General features: G+C 41.9%; 2 protein-coding genes across 16 annotated transcripts in view; both read left to right on the top strand.

Moving 5' to 3' along the window:
- Positions 1–3,864, top strand: part of pi4kab (phosphatidylinositol 4-kinase, catalytic, alpha b) — a 151,871-nt gene extending 148,007 nt beyond the window's left edge. For all 7 annotated transcript variants that reach the window (NM_001441535.1, NM_001441534.1, NM_001441539.1 and 4 more), the window contains 3 exon segments: positions 1,787–2,129; positions 2,310–2,720; positions 2,962–3,864. In NM_001441535.1, the coding sequence (NP_001428464.1) occupies positions 1,787–1,838 (52 nt within the window). In that variant the 3' untranslated portion in view covers positions 1,839–2,129; positions 2,310–2,720; positions 2,962–3,864.
- Positions 3,865–7,179: 3,315 nt separating this feature from the next.
- On the top strand, positions 7,180–26,124 carry LOC101883748 (thyrotropin-releasing hormone receptor). 9 transcript variants are annotated; one of them, XM_087264139.1, is made up of 7 exons: positions 7,180–7,207; positions 7,412–7,474; positions 12,579–12,675; positions 13,490–13,591; positions 17,377–17,538; positions 20,437–21,211; positions 24,369–26,124. In XM_087264139.1, the coding sequence occupies exons 5-7, from the start codon at positions 17,399–17,401 to the stop codon at positions 24,723–24,725; spliced, it is 1,272 nt and encodes a 423-aa protein (XP_087120265.1). In that variant the 5' UTR covers positions 7,180–7,207; positions 7,412–7,474; positions 12,579–12,675; positions 13,490–13,591; positions 17,377–17,398; the 3' UTR covers positions 24,726–26,124. The 9 variants fall into 9 exon arrangements, with proteins under 9 accessions (XP_087120265.1, XP_087120270.1, XP_087120264.1 ...); XM_087264144.1 differs by having other exon boundaries at positions 20,387–21,211; XM_087264138.1 differs by having other exon boundaries at positions 13,490–13,736.
- Positions 26,125–27,044: the final 920 nt, after the last annotated feature.

Raw genomic sequence — 27,044 nt, 5'->3', positions numbered from 1 at the left:
AGATGTCTTGTAGATGGAGAAGAGAAGTGGCCCAAGAACAGAGCCCTGTGGTACCCCAGTGTTTAGATGCTGTAGGTTGGACACCTCTCCCCTCCAAGACACCCTGAATGACCTGTCAGTGAGGTAAGATCTGAACCATTGTATAACAGTGCCCGCAACGCCCAGTGACTCAAGCGTAGATAGCAGGATCTGGTGGTTGACAGTGTCAAAAGCAGCTGACAAGTCCAGCAAGATAAGGACTGATGATTTAGAGTCTGCTTTAGCCAGTCTGAGATCCTCCACGACCGAGAGCAGGGCAGTCTCAGTTGAGTGGCCTTTCTTAAAGCCGGATTGCTTGTTGTCCATGAGGTTGTTTTGAGTAAGAAAGTCCAGGACTTGATTGAACACTACTTTCTCCAGAATCTTGGCCATGAATGGAAGCAGGGATACTGGTCTGTAGTTTTCAAGTAGTGTATGGTCCAGGTTGGGTTTCTTTAGCAGTGGGGTTACCCTAGCCTGCTTAAATGAAGTGGGGAATAAACCAGAGTCAAGAGGTGTGTTAATTATGTGAGTCAGTGTTGGTATGACTGCAGGAGAGATGGCTTGCAAGAAATGAGAGGGTACAAACCTCTCATCTGTACAAACTGTATTCTCTATGGCCTTAAGCCTGTTTTCACTGAGTGGTACAGTACCATTCGGTACAGGTCACCTTTATCAGGCTTAGGTTTCCACTACCAATTGGTGGGCATGGTGTACGACAGAGAGTTTCAGTCGACGCCATTCTCGCTTGAATAAATGTCTACAGTAAATCTGTAAATGTCGTTCACAAATCATATGAGAAACTCTTCTCACAACACAGATGCTTTACACACATTAATACTTGTGTATAAATGTTCATTATTAACCCTTCTCCTTTCTTCGCGATTCACTCTCGCGTTTGTCCTTTTCTTTCCTGAAAGGATCAGATGACAGAGACACCAATGCTCACGCACACGTTATTATCATCAGCTCAAGAAGTTCGTTATATCAAATATAGACACGATCGCGAGCTCCCTGGAGTACGCAAAAACCTTTTAGACGGCCTCGTAAAACAACAACAGGAAACGGCAGTTTTTGTTCTTCTCGGCTTTGTGGCTGTTCATCAAGACAACAATGAGGTTTGTTTGAGCTCGGGTCATTCATTCCTCGGTATTATATGCATATAGTATTACGGTGTAATCTCTCGGCTGTGTATGTAAAACATGGCAGTTCCTTTGTTTTCATTCTGGCTAGCTCCACGAGCTCGTGACGCATCTCTGTAAACCAATCAGCGTTCAGCTGCGCGTGTAGCTGCACCTTTTGGTACTCTTTCTCGTGTTTTGGTACCCTTTCGAAAGGGTGCCGAAAAAGTGGTACGGTTCGGTACACCTTTTGACAGTGGAAGCAGCCGTAAAAGCAGACTGAACCGTACCACTTAGGGGAAACGGGCCATAAATTATTTTTACTTTGTTTGAAATAATTCTGTGTGATTGATAAGCTTTTGGAGTAATGAGGGCGTTGCTTGTTCACTAATTGTGTCCTGATATGTCACAAAAACACAGACGCACAAACACACATACTGTCCATAAACACTTTACACACACACACACACACACACACACACACACACACACACACACACACACACACACACACACACAGAGATACATGGTGTTACCACAAAAATTAATACATATATACTTTATGTGTACATTAATTATAATACATAATCAATCAACGTTGGTGTAACTTGAGTTTCATTTCAGGAAATGTGTTTGATTTGTTCCAGGAGCAAAACATATGACATGATCCAGTACTACCAGAACCAGATCCCCTACTGAACACCAGAGGAAGTGTGTGTGTGTGTGTGTGTGTGTGTGTGTGTGTGTGTGTGTGTGTGTGTGTGTGTAAGCGCCTGTGCGTACAGCTGTGTGCAACTGTGTTTGGCCGTGTGCAAGCGCCCGTGTGTGCGGCTGTGTGTGTGTGTACGCGCGACTTTGCTTTTGGCCGTGTGTGCGCTCATATGTTCTGTGCGTGCGGCTATGTATGCGTGACTGCGACCTTAATTATGACCGTGTGCGTGTGGCTGTGTGTGCTTGCGCCCGAGCTGTGCAGGTGACTGTGCGTGCGGCTGTGTGTGTGTGTGTGTGTGTGTGTGTGTGTGTGTGTGTGTGTGTGTGCGTGTGTGTGTGTTTGTGTGTGTGCGTTTAAATGTTTATAAATGGGTACCTGGTCATCAGGTGAGACGTGTGTGTGTGTGTGTGTGTGTGTGTGTGTGTGTGTGTATCTTTATCTGTGTGTGTGTGTTTGTGTGTGTGTGTGTGTGTGTGTGTGTGTGTGTGTGTTTGTGTGTGTGTGTGTAAGCGCCTGTGCGTACAGCTGTGTGCAACTGTGTTTGGTTGTGTGCAAGCGCCCGTGCGTGCGGCTGTGTGTGTGTGCGCGCGACTTTGCTTTTGGCCGTGTGTGCGCTCATATGTTCGTGCAACTTTGTGTGTGGCCGTGTGTATGTGCATACAGCCATGTGTGTGTGCGGCTGTGTGCGTGTGACTGTGCGTGCGGCCATGTGTGCGTGACTGCGACCTTAAGTATGACCATGTGCGTGCGGCTGTGTGTGTGTGTGTGTGTGTGTGTGTGTGTGTGTGCGCGTGTGTAAGCGCCTGTGCGTACAGCTGTGTGCAACTGTGTTTGGCCGTGTGCTAGCGCCCGTGCGTGCGGCTGTGTGTGTGTGCGCGCGACTTTGCTTTTGGCCGTGTGTGCGCTTATATGTTCGTGCAACTTTGTGTGTGGCCATGTGTGCATGCAACTGGCCATTTGGCCGTGTGTGTGGCCGTGTGTATGTGCATACATCCATGTGTGTGTGCGGCCGTGTGCGTGTGACTGTGCGTGCGGCCATGTGTGCGTGACTGCGACCTTAAGTATGACCATGTGCGTGTGGCTGTGTGTGCTTGCGCCCGAGCTGTGCAGGTGTGCGTGTGTGCACATGCATGTGTGTGCAACTGTGCATATGTGCATGTGACCGTGTGTGCGAGACGTGTGTGCATACACGCATGCGTGTGTGTGCAACTGGGCATGTGATCGTGTGTGCAACCATGTGTGCGCAACTGTGACTGCGGCCATGTGTGCGTGCGACTGTGCATTCAGCCATGTACGTGCGACTGTGCGTGCGGCTGTGCATGCATTTGACCATGTGTGTGGCTGTGCGTGCAAGCAGCCATGCGCGTGTGTGTGTGTGGCTGTGTGTGCATGCAGCTGCGTGTGCGTGCTTGTGACCCCGAGTGCAGCCATGTGTGTGTGACCGTGCATGCATGTGGCCATGTGTGCGTGCGACCCTGTGTGTGTGTCTTCATTCAGATTTGCAGTGTGGTCAGAGTCTGGTGTGTTTGTGCTCTCATTACTCCTGAATAGTGTCTGCATCAGTTCTGATCTACAGTCAGCTCTTCCTCTGCACGTCTCTGTCTGCTGCATGACGGATTCAGCTCTAAATCACTGGTGCAGTAGGATTATTATTGGATGTGATTTTGTTGTAGTTTAAATAATTTCCAGATGTTTAACTCCTACAGCCTCTGTTTATGAACACAAAAACAAGTGCATTTTCTGAAGGAGAGGTGTGTGATATCATGTGGATGTTGACGTCAGTGTTTACAGCTTTAGAGATCTGCTAATGTTCCTGATTATAAGCTCATCAAGCCTTTGATCAACGGCTGCCTGTTTCGCAGTTTGTGACTGTTTGTTGATCAGTTTATTGATTGTACAGTGTGATCAATATTTGTACGCTCGTTTGTAAGGCTGCATCAGTTTTCTGCCTCTTTCTATCCGCCTTTTAGATTATTTATTTTGTCGGAGATGTTTAATAAATGTCTACAATTACAGAGTTGTAATGTGTGTTTACTGCCAATCTGGACTTTTTTGACTATTGCTATTCCATGTTTTATGTATATATGTGTGTATATATATATATATATATATATATATATATGTGTGTGTGTGTGTGTGTGTATATATATATATATATATATATGTGTGTGTGTGTGTGTGTGTATATATATATATATATATGTGTGTGTGTGTGTATATATATATATATATATATATGTTTGTATAAATACACTAGGGCCAGTTCCAGCTAGATTCCAGCCTGAGACTTACCCCTCAGAGCTCAGACTGACTACCTCTGCTGGACCTACTCCGGATGCCTGGACTCACTGCCCGATTCCAGCCCGAGTCAATCGAGCCAGATGCGGCGGCCGAGCGAGCCGGCGCTGCTGCATGCGAGCCGGAATCAGCCCGCGACGCCGCGAGTAGGTTATGCGCTGCGGCCCGGAGCTGGCACGATTGAATATATAAAACCCTCATAGTTGTTAACGTTATTACATCCATTTGTGTTGATATGACAGCAAACGCATGCTGAGTAGTTCGGGGGGCGTGGTTGATTTTACATAAAGCGTTTGGTTGGAAGCTCATTTTCGCGGCTCCTGCTCTGGCTCCATCAGACAGTCCTTCTGCGCATGTCAAGGCCCCAATTTCAGCAGTCTTTTGCGACAGTTTGTGCCCGTCAAGCAGGCGTTTTGCCCTCAAAGCGTTCAATGGGAAAAGGGGCTGTCGCGTCATTTTACAGTCATTGATGCAGACCCACAGTTTGTGCCTCATGTTTCCTCTTCCTTTCGTGCTTTTGCTCTCCAGAGATCCTCCTGTTCAATTGGTTATCCCAAGAATGTTGATATGGTTGATATATTTCTACACTATTTATTAACAATACACGAAACACTAAAAGGTGATGGTAAATTCTGTATTAAATACTAGTGTTGTTGAGTGTTACAGGTTTAGGTAGGTATACTGCCTATATTTTAGGCTAGTATTTTTTTTTACAACTTGTTAATGAGTTTTACTACAGTGTGGTGAATTGTAGTATAATATACCCTATATTGTAAAAAAAAACTACGGCGGTAGTTGTGGGTGATTTGTTTATATTACACTTGTAAGTATAGTATTACCACAACTGATCAATTGAAGTACTTTACTGTAGTACTATCACATCTGTGATCATGACATAAGCTGCGTCCCAAATGGCACACTATACACCATGCACTCATGCACTATGTACTTATGCACTTACACACTCAACAGGATAGTATATGTATGTAGTGTCATCCCAAATGGCACACTAATGTTTTTTACTAAGCGGAAATTCAAACCGTTTCCCTGATGACGTTTGACGGTTGCCAAATCAGTGAAATAAACGACCGAATTATCAAATAATACCTGCAGTGAGTGTTGCCGCATTCACCATTGGGAGGCACTATAATCACTCTCATAGGAGAATTTTGCTTTCACCATCCAAAATAAATAAAGTTATTCAACATGTGCGTCCGATAGCTCCGCCCCTTCCGCTACGTAAGCAAACCTGCGGTCGTTGAGTGCGTGAAGTGTCCATCACTACACATTTCATTTTAGCGGCTGAATGAGTGCATCATCCGGGTAATTAAAGAGCACTTATTATTTTTAGAGTTTTCAGTGTGAATACACTACTTACACTATTTATACTACAAAATGGCGTAGAATAGTGCATAAGTATGGGATTTGGGACGCAGCTTTAGAAATCTGGACTCCTAAAGAACAGAGATGATGTAAACAGTGTGACACAAACCAAATAGAGGATGAGACACTTCCTTCTGTTCTGCCCCAAATACACCACAACTAGAGAAATATATTTTTCCCCAATATGAAACATTGACTAATTGATTTTTCAATTTAAATGACTCAGAAAAAACTTTACCATATACTCGGAGAGGATGAATTGACATCTAGACTAGCTGCAAAATACGGATAAACCCTACACACCTTAAGAAATAGGTTAATTTTAATTCATGCATCTAATTGAAATAATCTAAACTTTTTATTTTGTATTATTATTATTATCAAATGTATTATCTGATGTTTTTTGTCATTTATTTCTTGTCTACTATATTATTATTTTTGATTATGTTAATATATTACATATTTAAAATGCTTTGTCAATACTGTATTAAATGTCATGCCAATAAAGTACTTGAACTTGAATTTATACTTAGAGGTTACTTAACCTATCATCACTTTAATTTGAGGTACTACAATGTAATACAATGTAACATGATGTACAAATGTATCCCTTGAAAAGTAATTATGATGGCAATACCTTTTATTTATTTATTTATTTATATTGTTTTCTTTTAATTGATTTTTTTAATAATCTCATAATTTTATTATTATAATTTTTTTATGTATTCCCTCATCTGTAAGGGGTTAAATACTTGGGCAAGGGGTTGTTCTGTAAAAAAATATATTGAAAAATCTTAAAGTTTCAAGAAATGAATATGTTGTTATCGTCTTCATTGTCTGGGCCATTGATTTCAGTTTTGTAGTCATTTAATAGTCACCTCGAGGTGACACCTCGATGATCATCCATCCTTGATATTTTGTCACTGCAACAAAGGTTTCTAAATGCGTATTAATGTCTGAAATCTGTTGGACGTCAATGCCATTTATTTGTTCTCTTGTTTTCAGCACCACAGAGATTCTGAAGGTTAACAGTGTTCTTCTCATTAAAACATATACAGGAAATGCCTTGCCTGTTAATCTACGCCTGTCATTCATCGAATGTTCTTTTGTGTTTGCCTGAAGAAAAAGTTATGCAGTCACTAAACCAACCTGATCCACCTGTTAGATTTAATTCTCTAGCACTTTATACAAGTTAAAAGTTATCAAAAGACGTGTTTCAGTCTTTTATTATCAAACATTCGGCACATTAATGAATGAATTTGTGTTTCAGTGAGTCAAAACAGCACTGAATGTCTTGAAGTGACTGTAACTAAACACTAACTAAAGCTAAACAGTAACATTTACTTTATTGTACTTTAGACTCACTTTTCTTTACTTTCATTCACACTGTTTGATTTTTGGACTAGGTGCGGAGTGTTGCTTGTGTAACAGGTGTTATATTGTATTTATTAATTTCAATCAAAATTCTCCTTGTTATTCATCAATTATTTTTATTTAATTGTGTATTTTAAAAGTTGTTCTTTAAATATCTTATATTTCAGAGTTAATGAAATCATAGCTGTGTTTGTTTCCAATGTATTGGTGTATTTTGGAAAATTGCGCGTGGTCCCTTTAAGTGTCGTTTTCCGGTTTCGCCTGCTCTCGCTCAGTTCGTGGCAAACGCGATTGAGGAGAGGTGAGTTTTACTGAAGCTCCGGTTAAAATATAGCATATAAGTGTTGTTTATCATAATAACAAATGTAACGTTGTTCTAAATTGCATTACATTGATGTTTAAACATGTATGAGAGGTTGAATGTATATGAGGCATGTATTGTGGGTAAAGTTTATAAGCATGAATGTGCAAGCTTTGTAGTGAGAATTATCCCTTTTACTAATAGGTTGGTGAGCTCCTAAGGAAGGCACATACTCAGCTTTGCCATTTGTTGGTTTTATTCATGCAGGTATGTGTTTACATATGTGTTTATGATTCTGTTTTGTTTTTAAAATTTATGTATAATGTTTCTCTCTTTTGTTTTGGTGTATGTTAAACACACTTCAACCTGATTTATGTCAGTTTGCGGCAAACGCTATTGAGGAGAGGTTGGTGAGCTCCTAAGAAAGGCACATACTCAGCTTTGCCATTTGTTTGTTTTATTCATGCAGAATAAAAGCCTGTTAATTCCCTGCTGAAAAATCCAGCTTAAACCAGCCTAGGCTGGTTTTAGCTGGTTGACCAGCCTGGTTTTAGAGGGGTTTTGGCCATTTCCAGCCTGGTCTTAGCTGGTCAGGCTGGAAAATGACCAGCCAAATCCAGCTAAAACCAGCTTGACCAGCCTGGTTTAAGCTGGATATAGCTGGTTTTGGCTGGACTCCCAGCTTTGCTAGGCTGGTTAAGCAAGGACCGGTCACACTTGTGATGTACGTTTGGATAAAGACCCAGAGAATTGGGCTGCGGGCGTTCATCATTTTCTCTTAGCTTAATAGTTTTTTTTTTGTTTTAATTTCTTTATGTTTATGTGTCATTTCAATTCTTTTTTTTTATTAAATCTATTTAAATTGATTTGATTTTCTGGTTTGGATCTTTATTTGGTTTTGTTACTTCATTCTTGAGCCAGGAGGTTGTAACAAATCCTTAAAAGTCCGATTTTAAGAATGTGGGTGGATTAGGATCTGAAAAGACTTCAACTGGAATGAAACTGCTGCCAGTTTACACGTTAAACTGCTGCAATGCCCAAACCAAAGCCAGTGTTTCTTTTTTGAATACAGAATAATTGAGCTGATAAGAAATACGTTTCAGCTCTCAGCCAATATAATGTACCAGAAACACTAAAATCGACTAAGATTAGTACACAATCTGTGTAACAACATCCACCCAATTTTCTGTCTAATCATTATTCAACTAAATCTGAAAAAATACTCCAAGAACGATTATCAGAAAACACACTTCAGTTCTCACACGCACAACCTGACTCATTTAGTACAAATGACTCATAATGATGAACAAGTACTACAGGTCTGTTCTGAATCCCAGTATAAAACCTTCTGTTTATAAACCAGTCTCTCTCTATCCAGTGTTCAACACAAGCACTTCAGTCAGAACTGATTTCTTCTATTTTTAAATTTGGGACAGTAAAGGTGTACTTTTGATCAGGTGATTACATTAAACAAACCAAACTAGACCAAAGTTGTTTTTGTAAATGCAATTCACAGAAGCCAATGATTGTTTTGCATGGTAACCTTGTGAAATGTTTAAATAGTTTGTGTTTTAGTTTAGTTTTTTTTTTTTTTTTTCAAGATGGTTTGTTGCAGAATAAAAACAGCCACACCCAAACAGAAAGTACAAAACAGGTTTCCTGTAACTGGTGTTTTTCAAATGAAATGAAAGTAATTTAGTTTTAGTACTGGAATTCCTCCTTAGTCTTTCATAACACTTCCGTCAGACACTCGCATTCTTCTGTCCAATCAAAATCCTTCAAGCTGGAAGGACACTGTATAAAACCCGACTGTTTTGTTCAGGTTTTCCACAGCGAGGGACGCAGCTCGACTGAAACCAGCTTTCTAAATAACCTGCATTCATCAAGAGAATCATTGCTCGGATTATTCGTGGAGAGAAACCGATCAACACACAGCAGCCCTGAGGACCTCACTCCGTGATTATTCGCAAAGAGAAACCGCTAACCACGCATCGGCCTCGAGAACCTCACTCCGTGATTATTCGCAAAAAGAAACCTCTAAGCACGCATCGGCCTCGAGAACCTCACTCCGTGATTATTCGTGGAGAAAAGCTAATCAACGCGTGTTGGTCCTGAAGGCCTCACTCCGTGATTCTTAGTTAAGAGAAGCTGAACAGCGCGTGTTCTGTTCTTGTTTGGGGTGTCAGGAAACACATTCGACATGCTGCGTAATGTTCAAACCTTGTACAAGATGTCTTCAGCCATTGCCAAAATTCGTTCAGGTATATCGGAATTGGTTGAAATATTTTTACCAAAGTTCAGCTGGATCGAACAGGCTAATTCTGTTCTCAAAATTCATTAGAGACCGCCTAAACTTAAATCACTCAACAGGAGAAGCCACCAATTTGATACTGCCAAAGTAGAATGTGTTTCCCAGCAAGAAAAGCCAGGCAGGTGATATTGTCTTTGACTCTGTCTCACTGTGTTTCTACAGAAAGACAAGCTGGTCAGACAATGTTGTCTTTAAACTGGTCACCCCGTGTTTCGAACGGCTCATCTTCAAAGCGAACACCATGCAGTTACATGAGGAAAGAAGTGTGTCCGATGACCATTGGTTCCATCAGCGAAGAAGCTTGGTCACTGGAGTGTAACTTGATCATAACCAAAATAAAAAGTTAATCATGTCTTTAGAGTGTGCCTTTATTTACTGTTGGACCTGAATCTGTCGTTGTGCAGTTTCAGATTCAGAAGAGCTGGTCAAAGGACGTTGGCTCTTGAACTGTCAATCTGCAGTTCCTTGTCAAGAGAAGCTTGTCAAAGGACGTTGGCTCTCAACCAGTCACTCCACGGCTTCTCATCGAGAGAAGCTGGTCAAAGGGCGTTTGGCTCTCCACCTATCAATCTGTGGTTCCTTTTCGAAAGACGTTGATCAAAGGGCGTTTGCTCTCAACCGGTCTAGCTGGGTTTTCCGTCCCCTTGGCGTTTCGCTGGCGATCTGAAAGAGCAGTTTTTTTGAAAGAGCAGAATTCCCTAAGAGAGCACACAATCGTACAACGCGTCTTATTAAAGATGTCGTTTCGACCTTCCGTTTCTGGATGCGGTGGTTTCCTCGCCCCGGATGACAGGCACGAGTATTGCGTCGCATGTTTGGGTCCAACATGTTGATGTGGTGCTCACAGACAGTTCTTGCCTGCATTGCGATGGCTTGACTGTTGCGCAACTGAGGTCGCGTTGAGCTCTTTTATTAGGGCAAGTCACCCCTGCTGCTCCCCGCAAAGTGGGGTTAGCACTCAGGCAGGCCTGAGGGTTACAGTGGGGGCTAATCCATCACCTTTGGGCCCGCGGATCCCTCGCTCCTCTTCAGTGAACTCTGCTTCGAGTGTGAGCGCCGGGGGCGTGATGTCCATCACTGCATCGGAAGGCGGGTTGACATGCTCCAAGGAAGGTCCAGACCCTCTGCCACCCTCCGGGGTTGTCAGTGTGGTTACGGATCTGGAATCGGACATGTTAGCCGTGTTATCCCGAGCTGCTTCGGCCGTGGGGCTGGAGATGGCTTTTCCCCCAGAACCGCGACCAGACTGCTTAGACGGGAGCTACGGTGGGGGAGAAGAAAAAGGCGAAGCCTTCTAGACCCCCCGTCCCCTTCTTTACAGAGGTACACAGAGAGCTCACGCAGGCATGGAGGCTACCTTTTTCTGCTCGGTCCTCACGCACACCTGCTCTCACCTCCCTCGATGACGGAGCGGCCAGGGGATATAAGGTGATTCCCCAGGTGGAGCATGCTAGCCGTTTCACTCGTGGAGATTCGCCCAAACTCCCTTCCAAGGAGTGCAGATTATCTGAGTCTCTCATGGCCTACACTGCTGCGGGCCAGGCCGCCTCCGCTCTGCACGCTATGGCCACCTATCAACGCTACCAAGCCGAGAAGCTAGCCGAGATGCAGGAGGGCGGTTTTCCCCCGGGCTTGCTGCCTGAGCTCCGCACGGCTACCGATTATGCTCTCATGACCATTAAATCAGCTGCTCATGCCCTGGGGAAGACGACGGCCACATTAGTGGTCCAGGAACGCCAGTAATCTGGTTAGCTCTTAACCCATCAATCCGTGGTTCCTATTCGAAAGAAGCTGAGCAAAGGACATTGGCTCTCAACCCGTCACTCCACGGTTCTTCATCGAGAGAAGCTGATCAAAGGACGTTGGCTCTCGACCTGTCAATCCATGGTTCCTTGTCGAGTGAAGCTGGTCATAGGGCATGTTGAAACAGATCGATCTGCAGTTCCATGGGTAAAGAAGCGCTGTCTGTCGCTTTTTCGCGTCTCGGGCGCCTCTAGGGAGCCCGCGCCATTCGCGCCCGCGCCGTTCTCGCGCGAAAAGCCGCCGGATCGGCCGACACGGCCGCCCTCCTCTTTCTCCTCCTCCTCCTCCTTCCCTAAACCCGAGTGAAAAAGCCATCCAGAAAAAATAAAGGAAAAGCCCTCGTCTTCGATTTCGACCGTTTTTTCGGATCCCGCGGTGTTCTCGCCCTTATTTTTTGGATTACGTTTTTCGTCTTACCTGATTTCCGGAACCTGCTATTCCCCGGACTCTGCTGGCGCAACGCTGTGAGCTAAGCGGACAAACTGATTGCATCGGGAAAGCCCTCCACTCGGAGGCGAGCCGTCGCCGGCGAGCGCAAAGAGGAGGAGCGGAGCGGCGCCACACCGCCCCGCGGCGTTCGCTCGAAAAAAACTAAACGCGGCCTTTACGTACCTCTGGCCACGTAAATCGCGGTCTCCAGAAACGTCCGCGGGGCTACGTTTCCAGAATGAGCTTGGGTTGAATAAAGTTAATTACGTATTTAGTGTGCCTTTATTTACCTATTTTATTAACCACTGGACCTGAATCGGTCACTCTGAAGTTCCTCATCGAGAGGAGCTGGTCAAGAATGGACGTGCGTCTTGAAGAAGCTGCAGGTCTGGTCTGAGTAGGTCACACTGAGGTTGAATCCCTCACTCCATGGTTCCTCATCAAGAGGAGCTGGTCAAAGGTCTTCAAACCATTCACTCTGCAGTTCCATGGGGAAAGAAGCTGGTTGTAGGCTTCCTGCTGTAGTGTTCATGGGAGGAGTGAGCTGTTCTTTAAAATTGTTTTCCATCGTCTAAAAGTGTTTGAGCCATGGCAATTCAGATGTTGAATCTCCTCCATACTGGAAATCCCAGTGTACTGGCAGCTGATGTCATTCTGTGCCATTAATAATAATGTGTTTGGACAGGAATTAGTGTTTAATGTATACATCTTCTTCAGGCTTTAAGAAATTGGACATTGTTTTACTGGAAAGTATAATGAATCAAGTTCATTGATAGAAGTGAAAGTGCACTTAATTTGTTTTTGTGAAATTACTTTTTGCTTAATCAGTTTCAGTACTGCTGAAACCAGACTTCATCCTGTCACTGATCCCACTCCAGCTGGTTGTGTTCTCCCTGCTGACTCTGAGCCTGTATAGGTAACATGGGTGAGTACATTCAAAAAATGTCAATAGCTATGTTTCTATCCACCTATTTTGCAAATTCGCATAAAAAAAAGAAAAACAGTAAATTTTGAAAATGCGCATAAAAAACTTACGCACCTAACTGAGTGGGATAAACTGTTTATTCGATAAGAAAAGATGCGCATAAACTGCGATGGAAACACTTTTACCGCACAAACTCCAGCATGCGCATTAAAAAAGGTCATGTGATTTTGTTAAAAGAGATCATGTGATGCTTAAAATGTGTGTGAATGGACAAAATGTCAGGCTGAGCACATTATAAAACATCTGAAATGTTGTTTTGGTCATTATAAAACGCCTTACCATTTCAGTATTAGTGTTATTATATTATTAATGACCTCCAGTATCAAGAGCGCCTGTGCTCCGCGTCTGACACCTTCAAACGCCACTGCGCGCTCACTGCAGGTCAGGATTGTCTTCTGAGGCGCATTCATTTAGAAAAGATTGATGCAGCTTCTCCTACTGCAGCAAATGCAGGTTTTACTGTTGATATTTGGCGCCTTTTTTTTATTTCGCTTTGACTCGTTGGATGGAAATGATGCTTTATTCGCATTATTAACTTTTATGCGATAATCCAGTTTTGCGCAAAAAGTTTATTCGCATTTTTGGATGGAAACATAGCTAATGTAGCTATCATTTAGTCCTTCCAGAAGCTTCTGTAATGTACAACTAGACATCACTGAATATCACAAAGACATGATAACCAAACCCTGTAAACTTAAGCTAATCAGTAATCTGTACTTTGTTATCCGGTGTGATCTGTTTGCTTGTGTTCTAGATTACATTGAGGAGTTTCTAGAGATGCTGATTGAAGAAATGATCAGTTTCAGCTAAACCTTGAGTTTGACTTCAAGATCATCAATATCTCAGCCATTATAATGTACCCTGTTCCCTGACTAATCATTATCCAACTAAACCTGAAACAATACTACAAGAACGATGGTCAGAAAACTCACTTCAGTTCTCACAAGCACAACCGGACTCATTCAGTACAAATGACTCATAATGATGAACAAGAACTACAGGTCTGTTCACAAACCAGACATACTCTCACAAGTGTTCAACACAAGCACTTCATACAAAACTCAGTTAATCATGTGAATATGCTAAAGCTATGAGTACCTCCTCTTTTCCATATAGCTCATTCTTCAGTCTTTTTCCCCAGTGAATGCACACTGTTACTTTCACTCAAAAAATCTTCTTGTGAATTATAAATTAGTCTAAATAATCTCTCAGATTTACACTGAAGGAAGAGCTGGAGACATATCTAGAAAACCGAATAACTCTTTTGAGCCAGTCAGAATGCAGCACCCCATATGGATATCTGATGTTCAGTATGGCCATGTATGAGCTTATATACAAAATTATATCAAAAGCTTGAACATACAATTACATTAAGAGCAAGTGCTGTGTACAGGTTGAGCTTTATATACTGACAGAATTGTTCTTTAACTACAGTACCTGTCACAAGCACACATAGATCAGAAAAACAGGCTGAATAACCTGGAGCCACAACAGCAGTTCATAAACTGCCCATCCTTCAACTCCAAATCTGATCGCTTATTTTTAATATTGGTGTTTTTTTTATATATTCTAGTTTCACATGCCCAATTTTTTTTTTACTTGCATGTGACATCGTGAAGTAATTTACAAGAAAATAATTTTCAACATTTACAAGGAATGTTTTGCATATTAACCCTTTGTTGGGCACTCATTGAAATACCTCAGAATCATGGAGTGCTACTGAGGGTTTACAAGACTTTGTTACTATACATGGTTCCTTGCTTGATAAAGCTAATAAATAATTCATTCACATTAAATTCAATTATTTTAAAATAAAGTCAAGATGTTCACCAGCCCACCCAAACACTCATGCTGTCCAAAAGCCTTTTTGACATTTTCTTTTATGTAGTGTCTGTGTCAATAAACCAAGGCCAAATCTGCCTCCATGCAATGCCTAATACTAATGTGGCAATTTCATTATTGCAGGAAAATTTCTAAAAACTTCTAAGATGGCCGAAAACAAAGCATGTAATGCAATGAAGGCATGTCCAAACTCGGTCCTGGAGGGCCAGTGTCCAGCAAAGTTTAGTTCCAACCCCAATCAGACACACCTGGGCTAGCTAATCAAGCTCTTACTAGCCATTCTAGAAACATCCTTGCAGGTGTGTTGAAGCAAGTTGGAGCTAAATCTGCAAGACGCCGGCCCTCCAGGACCGAGTTTGGACACCCCTGCTTTACATATACTAGTTGGGCAGATTCAGCATTTTTGTGCTCTGTTCATGAGATGATGAGAAGCAGAAAGTATGAGATGGTGACCTCTTGTGGCTGGAAGAGTTTACTGTCAGCTCATCATGTGCTTTACTATTGTAGAAAAAGGGATAATGCCACCTTAAAAGCATAATAAACCACAGCATTACATTTGTTTTCTTTTTAAATGCTGTTGTTTTAACCCAGCATTGGGTCAAATATGGATAAACCCAACCAAGCATTCGTTTTCCTTCGGCTTAGTCCCTTTATTAATCAGGGGTTGCCACAGCAGAATGAACCATCAACTTATCCAGCATAAGTTTGACGAAGAGGATGCTCTTCCAGCTGCAACCCAGTACTGGCAAACACCCATACACTCTCATTTTACACATACACTACGACCAACTCAGTTTATTCAACCGGAGCACCCGGAGGAAACCCACACCAACACGGGGAGAACATGCAAACTCCACACAGAAACACCAACTGACCCAGTTGGGACTCGAACCAGCGACCTTCCTGCTGTTAGGTGACAGTGCTGCCCACTGAGCCACCATGCCACTCCAACTTTAAGGTGTCTTGTGAGTGCAGGTACAGGTAATTAGAGATGATTGGCGAGGGAGAACGCTGATTGGGAGAGCAGGAACGAGCCGAGGGTGTGACATAACTAGGTTAATCAGGTTTAAGTTAGAGTAATTAGGCAAGTCATTCTATTACAATAACAGCGGTGGACAATCCAAAGCAAATATTGCTTAAGCCAAGTTATTGTGTAACAGTGGTTTGTTCTGTAGAGCAGGGGTTCCCAAACTTTTCAGCCCGCGACCCCCAAAATGACAATGCCAGTGACTCGCGACCCTCAATATCCTCTGAGGTGGTTATAAATACAGAAACCTTTCATGCAATGACGCAGACACACCAATTAAATTTGTGTCAGTGCTTTAAATGTGCCAGAAAGTATAACCTGATGTTATTAAATGAAAATGCATCTGCCGCTATTGCTGTCTTTAATACAATGTAATTACCCCAGGGGTCGCAATCCAATAGAACAGGGGTGTCCAAACTTTTTGGGCCGAGGGCCAGATGCAAAAAAAACAACGTTGTCGCGGGCCAAATTTTACATACATCACACAGACACGCATATATATGTATATGTATATGTATATATATATATATATACAGTTGAAGTCAGAATTGTTAGCCCCCCTAAATTGTTAGCCCCCGTTTATTTTTTTCCCCAATTTCTGTTTAACGGAGAGAAGATTTCTTTCCACACATTTCTAAACATATTAGTTTTAGTAACTCATTTCTAATAATCTTTGCCATGATGACAGTAAATAATATTTGACTAGATATTTTTAAGACACTTCTAATCAAGTTAACTAGTCAAGTTAAGGTAATTAGGCAAGTTATTTTATTACAATGGTTTGTTCTGAAGACTTAAGGGGCTAATAATTTTGACCTTAAATGGTTCATAAAAATTTAAACCGCTTTTATTCTAGCCGAAATACAACAAATAAGTCTTTCTCCAGAAGAAAAAATATTATCAGACATACTGTGAAAATGTCCTTGCTCTGTTAAACATCATTTGGGAAATATTTAAAAAAAGAAGAAATAAATCAAAGAGGGGCTAATAATTCAGACTTCAACTGTGTGTATATAGATAGATAGACAGACAGACAGACAGACAGACAGATATATATATAGATAGATAGATAGATAGATAGATAGATAGATAGATAGATAGATAGATAGATAGATAGATAGATAGATAGATCATAACAAGAACTGCTGCTTAATTGAATGCATGTAATACCCGGTGGTTATTTATTGAATTACGTTCATTTTTGTATAGCGGGCCAGATTCTATTGATATTTATAAAAAGCCTCGCGGGCCGCCACAAAACTGATTGCGGGTCGCAGATGGCCCGCGGGCCGTAGTTTGGACACCCCTGCAATAGAACTAGTAACTATAAGCTACTATAGTAACTATATAGTATATAGTAACTATAAACTACTATTTTTATTTTCAATATAGTTATGGATAAAATAAGTTAATTCTTATGGTTTAATAAAAATAGATTTTTGGAAATCACCAGGCGACCCCCCTTCATTGCCCCGCGACCCCTCGGGGGGTCCCGACCCCCACTTTGAGAACCACTGCTGTAGACTATCGAAAAAAATATTTAGCTTAAAGGGGCTAATAATATTGACCTTAAAACGGTTTAAAACAATTAAAAACTGATTTTATTCCAGCCGAAATAAAACAAATAAGACTTTCTCCAGAAGAACAAATATTATAGGAAATACTGTGAAAACTGTTCTGTTAAACATCATCTGGGAAATATGTGTAACAGGATCACAGGAGGGTGAATAATTTCGGCTTCAACCGTATGTCTTTAACTACCAAACACAAAGCTTTAGATGCGAATGATGAGAGATGCAGGATAGTGATTCTCTGTCAGTGAGTAAAGAAGAGGAGGAGAGAGGAAGAGGACTGAAGCTGATTCTGCTGCAGATCTGGAGAACAAAACACCTAAAACTGAAGATCCGTCAGCTGGAGGATCAGAAAACATCACTGTGAGTCACATTTCATTAATCTGCTCTAAAATGTGTAAAGATGGGTTCTACAAAAATTGATAATATATGAAAATACATTTAAAAAACAACTGGGTTTATTCTAACCCAAATCTTGGTTGATTTGACCCTTTTAGGGTATAACAGTTGTCATAAATGTGTTCATTTTGCAAACTTTATTTTAATGTAATTTACTAAAATAAATAATTGTTGTTCTGTATGTGTGAAAAAGCTAAAGCTTCAGCTTACAACCTCATTTATTTTGAGGGCAGATGAAATAAAATAAAATATTTACAAAATGTAAAAATCGCATATACAATGTATAACAATATATGTTTATAGTATATTAAGGAAAATGTATATTAAAGGCCGAAATCCTAATAATTTTGCTGGTGATATTGTAAAGGATGCTGCTATGCATTTTTTATGATTTATCTCAAACTTTCTAAAATATATTTTATATATTCAGAATCAGTTTTATTGCCAAGTGTGCTTCACACAAACAAGGAATTTGTTTTGGCTACAGAAGCTTCCAGTGTACATAAAGTGACAACACAAAATAAATATGAAAAAAAAAAATATGATAACCAATAAACAGAGATCCAGTTAGTCAATAAATCTGGATGTTGAATTGTATGTACAAATGTATTTGGCTCAAGCTCAGAGGTTAGCACTGTGGCCTCACAGCAAGGTCGCTGGTTCGAGTCTCTGCTGGGTCAGTCAGACCCAGTTTGCATGTTCTCCCTGTGTTCATGTGGGTTTCCTCTGGGTGCTCTGGTGTCCCCCACAGTCCAAACACATGTGCTGTAGAGGAACTGGGTAAGCTAAATTGTCCGTAGTGTATGGATGTTTCCCAGTGATGCTGGATAAGTTGGCGGTTCATTCCGCTGTGGCGACCCCAGATTAATAAAAAGAGACTAAGCTAAAAAGAAAAAGAATACATTAACATAAAACTCAACTTGGAGGATTTTGATTCTTTAATTTGTCAAAATAATTACTTAAATAACTCAAAAAACAACAACATATAAACAACATTTTACTAATAAAAAAATAACTTTATCAATTAAATGGAAGTTAAAAAAATGAAATCAACATATGATTTAAAGGGCACCTAGGTTACCCCTTTTTTCAGATTTAAGATAAGTATTTTATGTGTCTGTAAAGTTTCAGCTCAAAACACCCATCAGATTATTTTTTATTATATTTTTTATAAGTTTCTCTTTTATACCTTTTAGCATGGGGTAGCGGTTTTGTTGTACTGCGCCTTTAAGGCTAGTCCTCCCTGCCCACCCGTTTCTAGTAAAGCTGAAGTGAATTCACTACTTCACTACACACGTGCACTGTTTTAAATCATGTTAAACTTGTAAAACTCACTCTTGATCACATTTGATGAGGATTGATGATGCTAGCAAACTGGACAGACCTTTTATTCACGGTTGCTTTGCGCACGTCTGGTCTTGTTGATATGATTATACACATGATTATAATTCAGTTTTTGCGTTTGTATTTAAGATGCAAAAGTGCTCAAAGTTGTATTTTGGTGTGAGGATTATCCGGCTGGACAAAACGTGTAAGTGTAATGATCAGTGTTTGAACACAGAGCTTGTTATTCGCAATCTTCGAAAAGCCTATGGGAAAATTCTATAGGGATTTTATCGAGGGAACCAGTTTTATGCTAGCAGCCGATTCGCCTACAAGGTGACGTCATAGTTCCTTCACTCTATAAACACTGCTTAATTTGTGAATCACAAGGTCCTGGAACAGATCGGGGTAACGGGTCCGGCATGCTACCCAAGGATGTATAGCCTAGGTGTCGAGCATGAAAGTAGAGGCACGGGGTGGTAATATCTAGGCGTTGGATATCGGAGGGGTGACGCGGACGTAGGTTAAGCCAGGGCTTCCCAAACTTTTCAGGCCACGACCCCCAAAATGACAATGCCAGTGAGTCGCGACCCCCAATATACTCTGAGTTGGTTATAAATACAGAAACCTTGCATGCAATGGCGCACACACACCAATGGACCCAAGTCCATTCAGTCTTCTTTTAATTTTTTTAATGTATGAGAGCTGGAAATGGGCCACAAATTTAACCGGGTGTTATGAAATCTGCTGCATCTGACGCTATTGCTGTGTCTTTAATACAATGTAATTACCCCAGGGGTTGCAATCCAATAGAAGTAGTAACTATAAGCTACTATAGTAACTATATATGGTATAGACGACTATTTTTTTCTCTTCAGAAGGTTATGGATAAAATATGGTAATTCTTTAAGTATTTAAGTGAAGAGTGTTGGGGAGTTATGGAAGAAAGTGAAAGTGAACAGCGGACGGGTGAAGAGGGGGATTGGTAAAATGAGATTTCAGAGGTGACGGATCCTGAGTGTTCCGGCACAAATTGAGCCCTGCCTATACCATGTTTTTGAACTTGTGGGGGAAACCGGAGCACCCGGAGGAACTCCACACAGAAAAGCTAACTGACCCAGCCGAGGCTCAAATCAGCGACCTTCTTGCCTTGAGGCGAACATGCTTCGCACTGCGCCACCATGCAGCCCTTCACCACACATACTACGGCAAATTTAGTTTCTTCAGTTCCCCTATAGTGCATGTGTTTGGACTAAGGGGGAAACCGGAGCACCTGGAGAAAACCTACGCCATCATGGGGAGAACATGCAAACTCCACAGAAATGCCAACTGAACCAGCGACCTTCTTGCTGTGAGGCCACAGTGCTAACCACTGAGCCACCATGTCACCCTATTATACTATTTAAAAATGCATAAATCTAATAATTCAGCTTATAATGTTGATGATCTTGTTATGCATTTTTCTCATGTTTTTCTTTCTAACCTTCAGGATTGTTGTTTAAATAAGAGCATCCTAAAAATCTCCACCATGTCCAACAGCACTTCGGCAGATCCCAACATAAACTCCACCATCATTCCAACTCTTTCCTCAAAGCCGGAGAACTCTCTGGAAGTCCAGCTGGTCACCATATCATTGTCTTTACTCATCTGTGGAGTGGGAATCGCTGGGAACATCATGGTGGTTCTGGTGGTGATCCAAAGCAAGCATATGATGACCGCCACCAACTGCTACCTGGTGAGTCTAGCAGTAGCCGATCTGACCGTTCTGATGGCCGCCGGGTTGCCAAATATTTCAGAAGTCACCTCTTCGTGGATTTATGGGTACACCGGATGTGTTTGCATCACATATCTGCAATACCTGGGCATCAATGTATCCTCCTGCTCCATCACAGCCTTTACTATTGAACGATATATTGCAATCTGCCACTCCATCAAAGCCAAACTCATCTGCACCGTATCCAGAGCCAAAAAGATCATCGCCTGTGTGTGGATCTTCACAGCTATATACTGCATCATGTGGTTTTTCCTGGTGGACACTGAGGAGACTGTTTATTCTAATGGTGTCGTGGTCCGGTGTGGATATCGGGTGTCCAGGAGTCTCTACATGCCCATATATTTTATGGACTTCACACTGTTTTATGTGGTTCCTCTGCTCGTGGCTTTGGTTCTGTATGGTTTGATTGCCAGGATCTTGTTTCGAGATCCGCCATCATCCAACATCTCCAATCAGAGATTTACGGCTCAACAGGGCAGACGGCAAAACTCGCTAAAAGTGAACTGCAAACCCAACAGAGCAGCATCCTCCAGAAAACAGGTCTGTGTGTGTATTGAGTTGGGCTGGCAACAAGGGTTGGGTCCAAATTGCAGCTTAATTTTGCAAATGGTGATGCAAGCAAGGTTCAATCACCCTGCTGAAAAATCCAGCTTAAACCAGCCTAGGCTGGTAGGCTGGTTTTAGCTGGTCGACCAGGCTGGTTTTAGAGAGGTTTTGGCCATTTCCAGCCTGGTCTTAGCTGGTCAGGCTGGGAGATGACCAGCTAAAACCAGCTTGACCAGCCTAGCCAAGCTGGGAGTCCAGCCAAAACCAGCTATGTCCAGCTTAAACCAGGCTGGTCAAGCTGGTTTTAGCTGGATTTGGCTGGTAATTTTCCAGCCTTACCAGCTAAGACCAGGCTGCAAATGGCTGGAAACCAGCCTGGAAATGACCAATACCCCTGTAAAACCAGCCTGGTCAACCAGCTAAAACCAGCCTAGGCTGGTTCAGAGCTGGTTCAGAGTGTATGTGTGAACCCTGTGCAGGAGTGCATTAAAGCAATGCAGTTTAACTCCAGCATATCGCCCTATTCTTAACCACGACACACATTCAGTATTACTCCTCATAGAAGCAAAAGCTGAACTATTTTAAAACTTGACCACCGCACATGTGTAGGAACAGCTGACGGTGGCCATAGCAACGTCAAACAGCAGTAGATTGTGAGCTCACAAACGCGTTTAAATCCGTAAACAAAGCTGCATGTGTCCCGTTTTTAACGTGGTTTTAGAAGCGATATGAGAATATAGAGTAACCAGATACAGTACAAGCGGTTACAAGTAACAAAACATAATTAAATACATAATTTGCAAGCTAGAGAAAACAAGGACGCAGCTATTTTAATCGCACTTACTTACACTTATGAAATGGAGGAAGAAACTGATCCATGAACTGAGTAAAGTTCCTGTCAAGCTCTAATGCTGTGTTCACACCAGACGCGGAATGCGCGGATAAATCAAGCTATTCGCCCGTAAATAGCCGCGCGAACATTTGAGTTTACTCACTTCATTCGCGCATCAAATCCGCTTCATTCGCGTGTCAAATTCACTTCAGAACAGACGCGGATTCGCGTGATGGGCAGGGCTTCTGTCTGCCCCGTGACTCTAGCTTCATAGCTAAATGGCTAACATGGATTTTATGAAGAAAATAACAGTGTTTATGTGCTTTATGAAGGATGATAAACAGCGTCGATACGTTTAGGGCCACTACATGCTTTCAAAGATGCATCCAGCTCTGTGAGCTCATCAACTCCTCCAGAAACTGAACCTGGCTGACGAAGGCTTTCAGAGGTGCTTCTGGCTGAGCCAAGCCCAGTTTGATGATCTTCTTGTCGGTGTCAGCTGGAGGATTTCCCCTGGGACACCGACAACAGGCGATACGTCAAAATCACGTCCCCACAAGAGCAAGTTCTTGATTGGTTAATGCGGCGCGAATGTCTGCTGAAGTTCAGATTTTCGAGCTCGAGTGATTCGCGCGTCAAACGCGCAAAACGCTCAATTCGCATCGCGCCATTCGCGCTGCGCCATTTGCGCGTATTGTGCCGCAGGATGTCTATTCGCGCGTTTGCGTTGACTTAACATGTAAATCACTCGAGCTTGACGCGCGTTCCACGTCTGTGTGAACGCAGCATCACAAAATCCCATTCATCAATAGTCTGTTCTGATCCCATTGTAAGCGTGTAGATTGCTGAAGCACTCGTCAGAAAAATGACGGGAACACAGCACAAGGCTAGGGCTATAATGCTGAGGTATTTTTGCAAAAATAAACTTCAACCACTGACTCTTCACAGCCTCATCTTTGCGTAGGGTAAATAACACTAACTTTCCCTCACACTTCACACAGTGTTATTCAGTCTTAGCACACAATTCCAACAGAATCATGTCTCGCACAGAGTCTGCGAGACATGATTCTGTTGGAATTGTGTACTAAGACTGACGGAAAATGAAAAGTTGTTATTTTCTAGGCTGATATGGCTAGGAGCTATACTCTCATTCTGGAGTAATAATCAAGGAATTTTGGGGCCAACACACTGGCTGCAGCAGGAGCAATGCTATTATGCAGTGCCTGAAAACTGGTTCATCAAACTTTTATTGATATAACCGACATGACACCTTCGATTAGATTAGGGACAGCTCAATTCACAACCATTGCTACACAGGTAATTTCAGGCATTAATCAATTTGTCAGCTGCAACTCTGCAAATATGCTAACTTCACATTGATCCTAGATGTGGCTGCTGACTCGGTGCAGATGCAAGCTGAGCTGCATCTGTGACCGGTCCTCGCTTTACTCTGCGTTGTGTTGTGCTTAGGCGAAAGGAACCAGTCATATGGGAATTAACAGGCTTTTATTCTGTTTGAATAAAGCAAATAAAGGGCACAGCTGAGTATGTGCCTTCCTTAGGAGCTCACCAACCTCTCCTCAATCGCGTTTGCCGCGAACTGAGTGAGAGCAGGCGGAACCGGAAAATGACACTTAAAGGGGCCACGCGCAATTTTCCAAAATACACCAATACATTGAAAACAAACACAACTATGATTTCATTAACTCTGAAATATAAGATATATAAAGAACAACTTTGAAAATACACAATTAAATAAAAATAATTGATGAATAACAAGGAGAATTTTGAGTGAAATTAATAAAAATAATATAACACCTGTTACACATCCAATGCTTTTTAATGCGCTCACCTAATCCCACCCCTAACCCTCACAGTGATGTCACTAGCTCCATTGAGTGTATTGTGTCTAACACTGCATCTCTGGGCGATGCAATCTCAGCTTGCATCATAAAGGCTGCATAGATACTATTGAGACGGGGACTATTTTCAGGTACTGTGCAATTTTGCACCTGCTGCAGCAGTCATGGTATGGCACCAGAGTTTCTTAACTATACAGAAGAATGAGAGGATAGTTCCTATTAGTATATAAAGTATAAATGCATAATAATAAATGCAACGTCTCTGCTTATGAAAATCCTATAAAACAAATGCAGCATTTAACGTTTGCCATTTTGCGTTTGTTTTGTGTGTGTGTGTGTGTGTGTGTGTGTGTGTGATTTTTCTTATGTTTCTATATGTTTGTGTGTGTACATATTGATATGTGTGAATGTTTTGTGTGTGTGTGTGTGTGTGTGTGTGTGTGTGTGTGTGTATCAGGTGACACAGATGCTGGCAGTGGTGGTTGTTGTCTTCGCTCTGCTCTGGTTGCCGTATCGGACTCTAGTGGTGGTGAATTCTCTGCTGGATCCGCCATATCTGGACACCTGGTTCCTGCTGTTCTCCCGCATGTGCATCTACACCAACAGCGCTGTCAACCCCATCATCTACAACGCCATGTCGCAGAAGTTTCGTGCTGCGTTCAAGAGGCTCTGCGACTGCAAACACAGGACAGATCAGGGCCGAGCGGGAACACACACTGTGACTGTCTATTACGGTGTAATAAAAGAGCTCTCCAGTGAAAACAGCATGAAGAAACAAGACAATACGAACACAGACACCTTCAGTCCTGCTTGAACTAATCTCTTTACAAGCAAAAAGCTGCATGTCTAGAAGAAAGAAAGCAATAACACATGAAAAAGGACTATGCTCATTCAGAGTAAATATAGTGTTTAAACCATATTAGTTAATAAGTATAGTTGTGGGGTGACACGGTGGCGCAGTGGGTAGCAGGATCACCTCACAGCAAGAAGGTCGCTGGTTCAAGCCTCGGCTGAACCAGTTGGCATTTCTGTGTGGAGTTTGCATGTTTTCCCCGTGTTTGCGTGGGTTTCCTCCAGGTGTTCAGGTTTTCTCCACAGTCACACATGCAGCAGTGCTAACCACTGAGCCTGTGTCGCCCAGAATCTTAAACTGTATTCTAAAATTCACTGGCAACCAATGAAGCGAAGCTAACATAGGGGAAATGTGGTCATATTTGTGAGTACCAGTTAACAGGCGTGCTGCAGCATTTTGCACCATTTGCAAATGGGCAATAGCTGACCATGCTGTTCCCCACATACTGTGCATTACAGTAATCTAACTGAGTGGTCACAAAAGCATGGAAAACTGTCTCAAACTGTTGGTATTGCTCTATTTTTGCTAGTTGTCATAATTGAAAAAGGCTAGATTTAACTACCGCTCTAATCTGATTGTCAAATTTAAAGTCTGAGTCACTTCTAAATTTGTGACTGTAGCTTAAATGTGGCTTAAATATAGGCTAACATCTGCCTTTATTATAATTACAGAAACTGGTTGCTTTGAGGGGCGAGGCAGTGGCGCAGTAGGTAGTGCTGTCGCCTCACAGCAAGAAGGTCGCTGGGTCGCTGGTTCGAACCTCGGCCCAGTTGGTGTTTCTGTGTGGAGTTTGCATGTTCTCCCTGCCTTTGCGTGGGTTTCCTCCACAGTCCAAAGACATGCGTTACAGGTGAATTGGGTAGGCTAAATTGTCCATAGTGTATGAGTGTGTGTGTGTGTGTGGATATTTCCCAGAGATGGGTTATGGCTGGAAGGGCATCCGCTGCGTAAACGCTGGTTTGGCAGTTCATTGGTTGGCGGTTCATTCCGCTGTGGCAACCCCGGATTAATTAAGGGACTAAGCCGACAAGAAAATGAATGAATGGTTGTTTTGCGACTAACTACACCGATGCTGGTTCTGATAAATGTTAGAAGCAATTCAATTGCTCAGCTATTTGTGTAAATGCATGCAAAAATGTACATTTAAAAAGTCTAAAAACAAAACAAAAATCTAAAACTAATAATCAAAATCATAATATCCCAGTCATTAAAATATCCCAGTCTCTGTATTATTCGGGATTGCAGACCAAGCTGAATTTGCTTTTCTGTCTCATTTTTGGGGTATTTTTAAATGTCATTTACATATGTACTGAAGAACTAGAATGCTCTGAAAATAAATGCACATTGTGTTTTTCTTCTACCTGTGTCCTTCTGTCGCTCTGCTTTATTGTAGGTTTGTTAGTCCTGACAGTCACCGGGTAAAAATAGCCGTTTCATCAGTTCCTATGGGATTAAAAGCGTGTGTCTCCATCCACACATTCATAAAAGCAAAGCATCTGATCAAAAAGCTCACATTTATTTCTCTGAACTCACTCACTTTGACTGTGTGTGTGTGTGTGACGTCTGTTGTATTTTTAGTTATTTCTGTGTGCTTTATTTTTAGCTAATCTGATTTTATATTTGATGCTCTTGGTGTCAGGAGACGTTTACTCATAATTATAGTCTTAATCAGATTTTTCTTTTTTAACTCGTGTCAAGTAGTGATTGCTGCTCTCCTAACACAGCTTTACGATGCTTTGAAATCTTTATGAATCTTTTGTGTCGCAGTCAGTTTTATGATATTCTCTGTATCTCTGTTTTTGTTTTTATAAAGGACAAAAATGGTCTTTTTAAGGATGAATAGGCCTTTATGGTTATGATATATATCTCGCTGCATCAAATGTGCTGTTGCTGATTTATCTACACTGCAAAAAAATGTGCTCTGCTTACGATGTTAACCATTTTTGTAATTTACACAGAATTTAACTGTGAATTGATTTATTTTACTTAGGGCTGGACAATAATTCAATATCAATATATATCATGGTTGGTTTTCTCTCTGGTAATATGCGTTTTAAACCCATTTCTGGTATTTCAATAAAAATATGCGCCCGAAAATAAATCTATGTGACCTCATAATATATTTGGGAGCATTTGTGCGACTGCACAGCCTGATCTCACGAGAAAACGTAAGTCCTGTTGAAAAAAACAGCTTAAACCAGCCTAGGCTGGTTAGCTGGTTTTAGCTGGTCGACCATGCTGGTTTTAGAGGGGTTTTGGCCATTTCCAGGCTGGTTTCCA

Source organism: Danio rerio, chromosome 8, assembly GCF_052040795.2.
Source record: "Danio rerio strain M-AB ecotype USA chromosome 8, GRCz13ab, whole genome shotgun sequence".
Classification (NCBI taxonomy): Eukaryota; Metazoa; Chordata; class Actinopteri; order Cypriniformes; family Danionidae; genus Danio; species Danio rerio.
The sequence above is the reverse complement of the archived record's forward strand: the minus strand, read 5'-3'. Positions and strand labels throughout refer to the sequence as shown.

Coding starts and splice junctions, on each gene's coding strand:
- LOC101883748 (XM_087264140.1), top strand. CDS start 17,399: ATGCAGGATAGTGATTCTCTGTCAGTGAGTAAAGAAGAGGAGGAGAGA. Junction 17,539..20,436: donor GAGGATCAGAAAACATCACT/GTGAGTCACATT, acceptor CATGTCCAACAG/CACTTCGGCAGATCCCAACA. Junction 21,212..24,368: donor CAGCATCCTCCAGAAAACAG/GTCTGTGTGTGT, acceptor TGTGTGTATCAG/GTGACACAGATGCTGGCAGT.